The 13,986-nt window shown below is 37.0% G+C and overlaps 1 protein-coding gene across 8 annotated transcripts in view; it reads left to right on the top strand.

The window, feature by feature from the left end:
- The window catches only part of MAPK10 (mitogen-activated protein kinase 10), a 168,944-nt gene that overhangs the window by 72,917 nt on the left and 82,041 nt on the right, over positions 1 to 13,986 (top strand). For 6 of the 8 annotated variants that reach the window (XM_005444498.3, XM_005444499.3, XM_027813054.2 and 3 more), the window contains one exon: positions 6,630 to 6,701. In XM_005444498.3, coding sequence (XP_005444555.1) covers positions 6,636 to 6,701 — 66 coding nt within the window. In that variant the 5' untranslated portion in view covers positions 6,630 to 6,635. Of the gene's footprint in view, positions 1 to 6,629; positions 6,729 to 13,986 lie in introns of all 8 variants that reach the window. The other 2 variants (XM_027813058.2, XM_027813057.2) reach the window with 1 other exon arrangement.

The following is a 13,986-nucleotide window of genomic DNA, read 5'->3' as shown; positions in this document are numbered from 1 at the left end:
TTTTTTTGTGTTTGGCTTGGTTTGTGAGTTTTTTTCCCCCAGAAAGGGAAAGCAGATTAAAACCAAATGTCAGAATTGAAAAAATGCAGAGGAAAAAAGAAATAAATCTTGCTTTTACCATTGTGGTAAAGGTTTTTATCTTATGGTAAGCAAGTAGTGTTTTACTGTACTCAGGTCTTTCCAGTTCTTCATTCTTTAGTGACGATAGTAGCCATGGTCTTGTACACTTATCACTGCATGTTCATTCTGTGCACATTCAGAGCTGCTTCCAACATCAAAGTCTAATTTAATGCCTCTAAGATGTTACTGGATTTTATTTTGCCTTTCAATTTGCATCAGAAAATTAAGATACTCAGCTACAAATGAAAAGGTGGTATGAGAGATTATGACGAGATCATCATAAACTTTGACTAGCTAATCTGCTGCAGCATCTCACAGAACCACGTTCTTTCTTTCATAGCACCTGTTCATAAAAGTAAGTATTACTTAGATAGGTAGCATCTTGGACTGTTAAAACTTGGACATTTACACCAGGTATTGTTTAAGTGTGGAAAACAGACTCATAACAATTGACTTGAGAATACACGGGGAGCTGGTGGCAAGGCCAGACTTGGAGCTTATTTGTTCCTGTCTTCAGCACGTGAGCTGTGATCATTAGGAAAACCTGCTTATATCAATCCCCTATCTTTTCAGCTTGTATGCTTTTTTCCTTTTCATGTATATTTCCTTTGAAAGCCTTTTCAGTGCTGTTCCTAAATTCTTTCTTTACCACTCTCCTTTATTTTCCAGCAGCTGAATTTTAGAGCTGCTTGCATGATTCTTATGAATTTTTACATGCCATCACTTCTCATCCCAGTGGAAGATGATCTGTTTCTGCTGGGATTTAACCTTAATAATTACCCTGTTCACACCATTGCTTTCCTCACTTATTCCAAAAATAATTAAAATAAGAGCATAAACACAACAGCAAATTTCAGTTCATATTTATCCTCTGTCAGGTCTTGAAGCTTCTTGCCGAGCAGTGAGTCTCATTGAAGCTGGTGTTGAAAATGCCCTGTTGTTGTAGTGCTCTAAATTAGATGTGAAAAAAAAAAAAAAATCAAGTTCTAGAAAAGTTGCTGATAAATCTGAAGGTCTGGTCTTTGAAGCCCAATTTAATAGTATATTTGGACATACATTCCAATCATAATTGGCAGTGATTATATGAAAAATTTGAGCAAATTGCATCCCTTCTTTCTTGATCCAGCATGTTAAAGAAGACAGAGCCCACATACAAAGTTCCATAGGAGTCTGGGGATCAGAAATTACCATTCTCTCGTGGTATCCTTTCTCGTACTATGTGACTTTGGTGAGGTCTTCATTTTTTGTACGTTCAGAATACAAAGATGTTAAATGGAAAGATGCAGTATACTGACAATATTCTGCAACTTCTTTATTTTTCTCCTTGTTTATGCAGAGCAGAATAGCCAAATTTCAGTAAAGGAAAGTTATAGTTACAGAAGTGAGAGCATTACTCAGAGCTTCAGAGAACTGATAAGCTGCTGTGATAAGAGTATGTATTTTCAAATTAAGGAGAGAGGAATTCCAGGACTGGATATGCATGAAATGATTCAAACACATCTTCAAAACAGGAAGCATTAATAATTCATAAATGTTAATCTTTGAACATTAGTGTTTTTCAAGAAGGTTTTATAGTGACAGCTGAGTTGATAAATTGCCCCCTCTCACTGAAGTGGGACAGGATTTTTTTTTGTTTGTTTTTAATAACTTTAAATGATTATGCTATTTCATTAATTCTTTTCATGCTCTGAATCTTTCTGTTCTTGAATGAAATATAATGAGGCAGAAATAAATACTTTAATTAGCCTTTTGCAGCACGAGTATAGAACTATGTGTCTGTGAAGACAGGGAGCAGCATGGCACTGTACCAGTTGTGCACATGATGTATTTGGGTGGAAATACCAGATAAGCATAAATGCCGGATTTGGCTCTTGATATGAATATATATAGTTTCCCCTTATTATTGAGATTATTGCACTTGATGGGACTGGGAATAGATTATAACATGTTACTGGGAGATGTCCTGTGATTCTGTTAAAACCTTCCAGTTTGCAGCCATACTGTGCCAGGTTTAAATCTAGTGATGTTTTAGATACAAATAGTGCTGTCTATGATCTCTTCAGCTGCCATTTGATTTCTGTTGAAACGGGAACTTGTGCTTTTTAATAATTTTTTTTCACACAAGGTTATTTATTAAATTAGGATGTGAAGGATTTGTTTCAAGTTTGTTTTGTGTGGGACATGTAAACACCTCTCTGAGTACAGCCTTAGGCGTGTGGGAGGTGAATAGCACTGGGGCTGGTTTGGGACTTGATTGATTTAAACTGCAGCAACTGTTTTAAAACACTATTTTAAATATATGTCAAACAGCTGCTGGAGCTTTGCACATCAAGAACCTTGTTTCAGCCCTGGATTGGTGTGTCTGACATAGCTGATTTTGCTGGGGAGTGAGGTGAAGAGTCCTGCCTGATGAAGAAAGCAGTTTCACAGCAGGGCAGCTGGCTCCTTCGTCTCTCTGAATTAAGAAGTTATATGGAACTTTCCTGAGGCTCCACATTTGTCTTCTGTGTTGTCACAAAAAAGCCTTAAGTATGTTTTGACAGGCCAAGGCAATATCTGTGGGGCATGAGGGATTTGCCTGTTGATTAGGAGACATAGAGATGAGAAACCATCGTGGAGATACTTTCTGAAAAGAAAGTCACTGTGATGTTTTCTCCGGACAAGAGAGCTTGTTACGTGGCAGCTTAGAGGCAGGGTGGTGGGTGCAAGTGCTGAGACTCTTTTTGGACTAGTACAGCAACAGTTCAGACTCCTCAAGCTCCAAGTTTGCATCTGTTGGGCATACGGCAAACATAGGATCTCCATCCATGATCCAGAAACCAATTACATGAACAACAGTACAGCCTGGGAAGGAAAACAAGGCTCCCAAGGCCAAAAGACTGGTTGCCAAACTGCCTAGACATTCACTGGGTACCAGCATCGTATAGCTTTGAGGGTGAGGAAAGAATTCAAGGACAAGCAGAAAGATTTAGTGCAAAAGGCTATATTTGAAAACTACAGTTACTCTTGGTTTTCTAGTCTGCTTTGTCTACTGTCATTGCACAGTTTCCTCTCTGCTCTCAGTAATTATCCAGTAGTATTGATTTAATCGTTTCAGTATTCAAACAGCTGTTTGAATAATAATGACATAATCCTCCTGACTCCTTAACCTTAAAGGTAAGCATTATTAAAAATAAACGATCCTTCTCTAGAAAAACACTGATTTGGTAGCAGCACTGAGGGGAAAGGGAAGTTCACGCCTGAAACTGGGGTATGGCATTAGCCCACGTTCTGTTTGGAAGAGTAGCTGCTGATAAGGGAGGAGGAGTGGAGTGAAGAAGAGGATGGTGAAGCAGCAGGCCACGCAGAGGTCAAGCCTCAGTGGTATTTTCACAGTCCCAGGCAGCAGTTCACTTGGGTCTATGCCACTGGACAGCTCAGAGGATTTTCAGTATTATCTTACTCTTGCCTTCATGTCTACTTTCCTCCTCCTTTTTTTAGTACCTCCTGGTTTTGTCTTACCTGAAAGTAGATCACGTTATTTGCTGCTGAGACTTGTATGTTTTTACAGTTTCAGGCATACAGATGTCTTAATCATGATGAAAATTTAAGATCCAGTTATGGTGTTGGTGTTTCATAGACAGGGTTTTTGTCCCTGTGATGCTGCTGTGATCTCTGGCTTCCCAGCACAAGGTGTTCTGTTGCATCAGCACTGTTCTGTTCTCCCAGTTCTTCCCACCCTGGGTGATTGTGCTCAAGGTTGAAAAGATAAAGCGACAGGAGCAGGGTAAAGAAGTATTGGATGCTTATGCTCCCACCTAAAGCTCACATCCCTAGTGAGTGAGGCCGTTTGTCACTAGCTTCTTGTTTTCTGACTACTTTATGTTTTGGCACAATTATTTCAGCATCAGGCCAGTTCTCTGTTTGCCTTACATTGACACTTCTTCAATGTCTCTAGTGATGCAGTGTCAGCTAGCACCGGAGGAGGTATGATCAAGGGTATTTACCCAGTTGAGTGTGAACGTATTTTTTGCGTGAAGAAATTAGAATTTGCATACATGTGTGATTACTTAGAGCACTGAAGGGAATCTCATGAATTCACTATATGAAGGCACGCACTACATAAAACACGAACTCAAATCTGTTTTGCCATGGGTATACAGTCTTACAAACCTCTGTGCTACAGAAAGGTATTCTCATTCCTGGTGTGCAACTGGAGGATCTCAGATCTCTAGTGATTCATTTGATGTATCTCATGTACAGAGGAATGAGTATTGATCTCAGCCATTAAAACATATCATATTCTGTTATTTTATAAGCAGTAACTACATATAAGGACAACATAATAAATTATAAAATGTATTCCAGTTCATAAAATTCACCAGCCTATTGCTCTGCCCAGGGTGACTATTAACAGTTACAGTCACTCCTGTGGAAAGCTGAGGAGCTGTGTATGACTAGTAATGCATATATAATACAAAGTGTGTCTTCTCAGTAGCTTGTCACAGAAAATTTAGTGAGAAACCAAATTTCCCCAATTCACTTCCTTTCCTTTTTTCACTTTCCACTATTAGACTGTCTTGAATGTGGTATGTTATGACTAATGACATTTCAGTCATTGATTATTATAGCAATATAATGAATCCAACCAATAGCATTTCATAGTGTATATATCTGCAGCATGAGAGTAATTATCTGCTGGCTTTCCAGAGATCACTGGCAATATGACTAATGTTAAAAGCTTTTTAAATATCTTTCTTTCTCTTTCTCATTTTAATATAAACCCTCTGTGGAGTGTGAGGCTCTGGTAATGACTCATTGGGCAACGAGGCAGCAATTGCAGACACTGTAATGTGATGCAGAAAAGGTCATACACTTGCTTTCATAACAGGATTATTCATTCATTCATTAAAAATTAAACACATGTGGGAGCATGTGATGCTTTCAAGTTGGCAAGTATTGAATACTTTCTTGTAGTTTCTTGAGTCCTGATCACTTTGCGTGAGATGAAGTTACTCCAAATTAAGTCTTTTCTTACTTAGTGGCATTTGCCCATGTAGTTAGTTAATTGTTCCTGTTGAAGACAAGTACCATAAGAAGGCACACAGTGTTTCAGAATCATGGCTATATCTTAATGGAGTTGTGGTTACAGGTGGTTTTTGGTTTTTTTTAAGTCTTTGCAGTGAGTTTATATTTAGAAGAAGAACATGTTTTTCTATACTTTCTATCTCCTTCTACCTAAAAGTTGCTGTTTTTTTAATTCTACTGTTAAAAGTTTTGGTAGGTTTTGGGTTTTTTTTGAAGCAGGGTCATGCCAAAGAATCAATGCGCTCCAAAGTTTTGTGACATAGCTGCCTATTTCAGCCTGATAACATTACTGTGGGTTTTTTCCATTGACATCCCATGCTAGAATGCAGCTTGGAAAGTATTGGTTAGTCAGAGCTGTATTTAATACTATAGAATTAAGTTAAAACAGCTGTCATAGGGTACATAGGGAGGCCTGTTTGGTCTAGTGTATGGTTCCCTTGACCAATATCTGATGCCTGTGAAAAAATCTAAAAATAGGGTGAGCATATAGTGGCAGACTGTGACTCAGGGTTATCTGGAGTCAGAGGTGATATTTTTGAGGTTAATAGCCTTCAGCAGATTCCTCCTTATGTGAATTTGCTTAATCATAGTAGGACTTACGTTGACTTCTGACACTCAGAGCAATGTGAGGCAGGGAGTTTCACAGTCTGACAAAACAGTGTGTGAAGAATTCTCGCTCCTATTGCTGATTTTGAATCTGTTGTTTGAGACCTTAATTTGATGACACAAGCTTCTTTAAAAACAAAACAAAACAAAATAAAAAACCAACAACAAAAAAACAGGGAAGGGTGTTTTCACTTTTCAGTACGCCACTCATTTTATGGATCTCCAGTGTATCTCCACTCAGCTCTTTTCTAGGCTAAAAAAAAATGCTCAGTGTGTGCAGCTGTTTCATGTAAGGCACCTGTATGTGCTTGGGTCCCTTCTTACCAGCCTTTTCTGTAACTTTTCTAGTTGTTTAAAATGTTTAGAGAAGAACCAGAACTACATGTAATATTTATAAAATGGTTGTGTCATGAATTTATACAGTGATGTAATCAGTCTTTCCATTTCTATAACTTTCCTAGTGATTGTCAGCTTAGGACTTCTTTTTTCCCCATAGTAACTGTCTCCCATTCCCACATTGTTTAGAATGTCATTGACCCAATTTTTATTTTTGTTGATGTAGGAATATGCAAGTGACATGATAAACTTTGAAGTATGTCATCAGTTACTGTAAAATTTTGCAGATGTAACCAAGTCATATTTGAGGCCATAACCTTGACAAGCATCGGAAAGAATTTAGAGCCTATTTACAGTTCAGTGTTCTAACCGTTATCTGCTGTTCACAGCCTTGGTAGCAACTCAGGTTGATTTTGTAATCCACGTGTAGATAGAGCTGCATTGTACTTGCACATCAGGGGACATACAAGAGTTCTATGTTTACTTTTCTTTAATTGCAGGTATTTATGAGCCGCCATTTCTTGTATTATTGTGGTGAACCTACTCTGGATGTGAAGATTGCCTTTTGTCAGGTGTGTGTTCCTTACAGGTAAAACAAGGTACAGTATATACTTGTACTTCATTTTTGCAATTCATGCCATAATAAAATAAAAAACAGAAGTGAATTTCAGCAGCTTACTGCAAGTAACTGGTTATAAGAATGAAAGTAAATATAAAAAAATAGAAAAATGCATCACGAAAATAACTTTTCTATTTATTTTGAAGTTTATTTTGTAGTTTACTCTTAATGATAGTTAATTTTGTTCTGCTAAAATGTCAGTTATGTTTTGAGATTTCTTTTTAGGTAAAAATAATAGCAGATTTTGCAAACAGAAAAAATTGGCTGTACTTCCAATAAACTTAATGATGAATTACACAACATAACTGTATGTACACCGATGCTTTCACAGAAATATGCAAATTGAAACTATTTTATCTTAGTCTCTGGTTTTGTGAGACAGAGCCTTTTACATTGTAGCCTGTGACTGCAATGTTCTGTCCCTTAACCTAACTTTCCTAGAAGTGAAGGGAGGGTAATTGCAGGAGCAAAATCACGGACTCAACAACATATCAATGTGATCCTAGTTGAAGCCACTTTACTTAAGTTTCTGCAAACTTTTATACAATATTAATATTCATACACACATCACACCTTAATTCTATTGGTTACATACACTGTTCACACGCTGCTATACAGATACTAATTGGTTAAAAGCATACAAGCTGTTAGTCTCATCATTAAAATTGTTGACATTCTTGTGGTCATCAGTTCCCAGTTCAGCTCTTGTTTTCTGCCTGCTTAACTGCCAAAGATCCTGTTTTCTTCGTTCTGGGTGTCTTTCTCACACGACCGTGCGGCCTTGCTGAGCAGATAAAACTTTCAATCATATCAAGCTGTTAAAGCAAGAGCGACTTTCGATAGGCCAGGTGTCCCTTTTCTTCCAAATACATTGCCACGGGTAATTAAAATTGTGTGGGGTTTGTCTCGTGTCCAGTTGAACACCATGTGCTATGTAGGTTCTGGAGGCTTGAGACTGCACCATAGCCAATTCTGTATTTCTAAATTACCCTTTAAATTGTTTGGTCACAGTGCTTGGAAGTCTACAAGGCTGGAACTGACTTTGTGATATGAAGAAAAAAGCACATTGATTTGTCCAGTTTTTGGTTCTCTTGGTTAGATTAAGTTAGTTAGTGTGTGTGTATGTGTATATATATATATGTCACAAATCTCTGTGCATGTTTTCCCATCCTGGATGAAAGATTACTTTTTTGTTCACTTCTGAACAGTGTTTTATGTTTGAATTCTGTTTCTTCATAGTTCTTTTGTTGAGGTGGGACACCAGTAATCTAACTAGCTGGAGGGGCATTAGGGAAATTCTTCATTTTTTGAGGGATGAGAACAATACTACATTTTTAGAAATGGGGTTATGGTAATTTTTTTTTTCCCTTTATGTTACTTATGGGGTCCAAGTAACTGAAAGTAAAATTCTAAAAAAGAAAGGGCTTTTACTTGTATGTAAGCATTTGACACAGAACAGTGACAGGTGTTGGGAGGTTTATTGTGTGCTTTTTAACTTAGGAGTATTAAATATTTGTTCTGCTGAGAAGGTTGGCTTTGCATTTTTAAATCATCAGCTCTAGGATGGATCTTGGCTATTCAGTTTGATAATCTGTTTTAACTGTCTTTTCTGTCCTTTTATATCTCTTGTTCTTCATGTGCATATGTTTTAGTTGTTCCACTGTTTTTGAGAGAAGAAAGGATTTATCAAACATAGTATTTTTGTAATTTTTTAACAGGGTTCACTTGCAAAAAAAATTACAAAATTCTGAAAAAGAAATTTTAAAAAGATCTGTATAGAAAAGATGTTATTAATGAAAAAAAATACTTTCACTGTGCAGAAGACAGTTTTTTGCATAGTTCTGCTGGCCAGCTTTCCTCTCCTTTTACTTAGACCCAAGCTGAGCTGTAAAGAAACATTTCTATTTTACATGTGCAGAGGAAGGGTACTCTTAATCACTTCCTTGGATGTTCAGTGCTCCTTTAGTCTTGGCATCAATCAGTGCATGACCACATATAGCCAATGCTTCCTGTCACTGCACTCTGGGTTCTTGATTTAGTGGAAACGTGCCACTGTAATTATTTCTTTACTGTTAACCTGACTTCATAAAAAGTGTTCAGAGGCATGTACAGAACCAAATGTACTTACAGTGTTTTTGTTGAAGTATATATATATATGATGAAGTAAACAGTGTTTTGGATTAATTTTTATCACTGAATGAAACTGATTCATGTTTAATGCCTACAGCAGGTAACCAAAGAGAAGTCATGCAATAAATACTTGCAAGAGGTACTATCCTGACATTGCATAAACAGGGTTCTATCCTTCAAGCATTTATTGCACAAATAACTTTTCAAGGTCTTCAGATTTATTGTCCTGAGGATAAAAGCTGGTTCAGGCTTCATGTTAATTTATTCTCTCCGTAAAAATAGACCCTGATCCAAATAACAATAAACCACATAGTTATCATTAAGTACAAAAAAATTGCATTAAGACCTTAGCTGTTGTGGATTCATTTGTGTTGCACAGGGTGGGATGTGAGTTGTATCTGTATCCAGGTAATAATTGGTCCAAGCATCCAGATCTTTATTTAGAGACTATTCAACAGTCTCCAGATAGTAATATTGTTTATTTCATGTGCATTCATCATGCTCATGTGGAAATCAAATGCCCTATGATTTACTATTCATTCTTATGCTCTAAGTGTAAAGTTCCTTTATACCATTGGGAAACTTCTACCTGCTGAATTAGTAAATCTAAGATGTTCAGGAACTACTGTAAACAAAAGATGCTGATGTGACATCAGAATGGTTATCATCAGCAAGAGGTAGATACTGCCACTCAAATCTTGAGGTGTCTGCAACTAACAAGAATTCCAGCAGTATCTAGACAAGAGACCATGAAAATGCAGTTTCCAGTGAACATAATTCAACTCCATTTTTAAATGTAGCTCAACAGATGCAAAAATTATTTCTACTATATAAGGATGCAACAGATAACAGAAAAGGTCACTTTGTGGTACAGTTTGATCCTGCCCTGTTGATCTGTTAAGATCAGAGCCTCTAGTGATGGTATACTGGAATATACAATTTATCCAGTGGGCTACTGCAATTTTGTGACTTACGTTTACCACATAGAATAGAAGTCCTGCTCCCGTTTGGAATTTGTGTATCACTGTGGACTTTCTACAAAATATAGAGTTGTACTGTAGTGTCTTGTATAAAGGTACCATGTTGAGAAGTACTCCAATGATTGTTAGTAGTGTGGACACATTTTTCTTGTAATAAATATTTTGTGGCAATTTCTCTCTAATGGCCCAAAAGGCATAGCTTTATGTGCTATCAAAGAAAGTGACATATACCTAATTATAGGCTGTTCCTCTTGACACAGAGCTTATGTCGTTGAGCATACTAGTTTTATATGATGAAATGCTAATTCAGCAGGAATAGAGTCTTGAAGATTTCCAGCTTAAGGAAAAAAGAAAAGCCCTTCCTGAGAAATACTCAGTAGTGTAAGCGCAGTAAATATGCCTTCCCTCCCCCCACCCCTTCCTGCCCCCCGTTTGCAGTATAAAAATATCTGTCTGGCATTACTGTACATTGCTAGCCAAATCATATTCCGAAACAGCCATCTTTTTTAAGGCTGAGGAAAAGGACATAATAGAAAGGTAAGACAAGAAGAATTCTTTTTTAGGCTTATAGAATTTAATTAGGCTTCTGTAAGGCTATCACCAAGTTTTATCTGTTTTATCTTCAATAAGAAGTCTCAAAATGTGTAGGGTCCTACACATTTGAATAGGTCATTAAGCTTTAAATGCCGAATAATAGCTAACAGTACCTAAAGGATACTTACTACTTCATCCATGTTTTCCTTCATTTAGGTTTTCAATATTTTTTTAATCAACATCAAGATGTGTATAGCCTGTCAATATTTTCAAGTTTTCTAAACTGTAGCTGCATAGGATACCTTTATTTAGAATACAATTTTATGATTTTTATACTTACAGTAGTAGTACTGAATTTTCTAGTCTTTGAAAAACATGTCTTTATTATAGAATTTGTATGTTATAGTATTTCCATAGTGCTGCAGCAATTCATTTTTTAACAGAAAAGCAGAACATTGGATTACCAAAATGAGATAGCAGGGACCTGGCCATGCACATTGAGAAAACTTCTAATGTGAATCAGGAATGTAAATTCACATGCTGTTTCTTCGGTGCAGCATCATCCCTTGTCTTTACTGACCAGTTTAATTTCACGTCCCAGATAGAGCATGTTAGCATTTTTGCATACTGAAATTGGAACTGGTGCTGCACTGATGCCACTGAAAGAAAACCTTACACTGAAATTGTAGTTTGCATGTCAAGGGTATTTTTGCAAATTTCTACTCAATTCCTGCTTTTAAAAAAACCCAAACCAAATAGTTTTTAAAAGCTTTAATTTCTCTGTAACATCTTTTTCCCCTGAATTCTGCTAACTTGCTTTATTTCAACAGTTATGCTAACCTGTCTTGAACAAAACACGTTCATTGATGCATTATTGCATCAATGACCATTTAAAAGTCATATTATTTTACAAAAAAATCGTTTTACATAGAGAAAAGATCAGCTTTATTAATTGCATTGTTCTCCATTGATTGGTTGATTCATCTGGTCTGTTTTTTAATTTTATCTTAACTTTGATAAACCACTTTAATGACAACTAGTGCTTTAATCAGATGGGATGGAGTTACTACTTGACCGTTAAAGAAGCTGTCTTGATGCGGAATGTCCTATCATTATGCCTTCTATCCAATGGGAGATTAATTGGTATTCATAAGCCATCAATGAGCAGTGACCTGTATCTTAAGATTTCTAGGACTGAAATGATACTTCGTAGTATCAAGAGCTGTCTATTTCTAACAAAAGGTATGATTAAATTATTAGCTACTTACAATCTTTCTTTATAAAATAGAGAATCTTTTCAAGCAGCTATTGTCTTCCCAGTGAATATTGTAATTCTAGAATTATTTTGAGAAATTTAATCTTTTGACTACTTCATCTGTACTGTTGTTACATACTTTACCCTTCTTTTAAAAGGAAACCATGTTGTGCATCGGGGCATAGCATTTCATGTAGTCAGTCATCTTGCTGCCCTGCTTGCGTACTGGAAGAAAGCTTCTTAAACAATACCCAGTATTTCAGTGTAATTCCAGTTTCCTGAGAAGTGTAAACCATTTGAAATGTACTGTATTATCAGTATATGCAATATATAAAGAGGAGCTGTTAATCCCATCTTGGCTATCTTGTGCTCTTAACACCGTACTTTTACGTTCCCTTCACTACTGTTGATAAATTGTACTTTTCATTCCTTAGTGTTGTGATGTTTTGGCCAACTTTTAGTGAATCCCGTATCTCTTTCCTAATCTTAATTGTATCTTGCTTCTTCCCACGTTACTGCTTCTTTTTCAGATCTAGGGCCTCAGAACAAACTGATCAATAGAAACTGCAACATTTCCACTCTTCTCATTTGCCCTGTGAGTTAGATGTGGCTGCTGCCATTGTTTTCCTGGTTTGGACACAGTTCCACAGTGTGCCTTTGCTAGCTTCCAATCTCTGGAGCTATGCCTGGGTGAGATTTTTCTGAACATCTTTACCGTAGCTTTCTCACTTACTCTTAAATCTTTCTCTCCTGTATTTTTGGCTACATTTTCCATTTGGGTCACTGACTACGTACTGTCCATAAAGAAACCTCACTCTCAAGGGATCTTTTTCTGTCAGTGTTCCTTGATCAGTCATCTTATCCTTTCCTTCTTTGGTACAATGACCAGGGTTGGATGTTACCCCTGTGTCAGTGTTGAGTTCTTCAGGCATCAGGGGAATGAGGAATCATTTGGAACTAGTTGTTTTGTTGTGTGGATACTCACATATTGCTCACTTCTTAGAAGTCTGGCCTGGAATGAAGCAGTCACCTTTGGGTCACAGTGACTTCTGAGCAACACATGATACCACAGTTACAAGTGAACTACAAAAATGTGCCTGTAAGAAAGAAGCAATTTAAATTAGTTAAAGCTCAGTGAACATGTGGAGGACAAGTGAGAAATATAAATAGTGGTTTGCTTTGTGTTTTGAGTAGATACTGACGAAAAGGACACAGAAGGCAGTCCTGCTACTTCTTCTGTAATCAGAACTAGGTAACAGCCAGTTCTGAAGCTGTTGGGGTTTTGCTATCTGTTAGAAAAGGTTAAACAAGGACAGTGTGTTTAAACAACAAACAAACAAAAAACCAACCCCGAACAGCACTTGTGAATATTGTACTACATCTGATAAAATGTTTTAATACGATGTTTTAAAATAGAGTGAAAAAACCCAAATATAGTAAAAAGATCAATGATTAATCGATCAAGGTTGAGTAGTTTGCCAGGGTCAGTTGGCTGCTTGAAAGGCTGACTTCATAAAGGAGGGTAGGTTGCATTGGGGGGCTAGGACAAGACTGCTGGAGAGAGATTAAAAGAAGGCAGAGAAATTAAAAAATCCCACTCAAAACAGACTAAAATCAGGAAGCCTGAGTGACTAATACAATCCTTAGAAAATGGGCATGAGGTGGAAGAAATGGGAACTATGGTGTGATGTGGCTGATAAGAGAAAAATCTGTAAAACTACACCCAAACACACACAAGATGAAAAACCTGGTTTTCATAGGAGATTTGATCACTATCTGTGGACTTTTGAGTTTGGGGAGAGCCAGAATTACTGAGCAGTCTAGCTTTATGGTGAGAAAAATAGATAATATTTCTGCCATAAATGTGGCATATACTTAATACATAAAGAAAAATAATTTTCTTGGCATTTCTATGCAAAGATACTTTGTATTTCTCAAATTGTGGCTTCTGCGGCCATCCAAATTTACACAGAAAATCCCCTGACCATTAAATCCAGAGCAAAGGGTTCAGTAAATGTCTGTTCATCTCAGAATTCTGGCACTTGAATCTTCTGAGAAAATCACAGCTGTGCAAGTGGGAGGATAGCCATTAAATTAATAGTGTTGTTGACTTAGCAGATGCACACAGGTGAGCAGGGCTCGCCTGCATGTACATTTTCGGAGCTGGCAAGAAGACTCTGAGGATTTTACCATGCTTCAGAATTCCACTTTGTATAGTCTTATCATCTGTCTTTTAAGGTCAAATTGTAGCTTTAAGATACTATCCTTTTGGATCCTGAGAGATTCGAGGGCATCCACCTCTGAAACGTGCTGTTCTCCATGGCTGTCTCTTTGTCTGA

This window comes from Falco cherrug, chromosome 1, assembly GCF_023634085.1.
Source record: "Falco cherrug isolate bFalChe1 chromosome 1, bFalChe1.pri, whole genome shotgun sequence".
NCBI classification, from domain to species: Eukaryota; Metazoa; Chordata; class Aves; order Falconiformes; family Falconidae; genus Falco; species Falco cherrug.
This window is presented reverse-complemented; position numbering and strand designations above follow the sequence as displayed.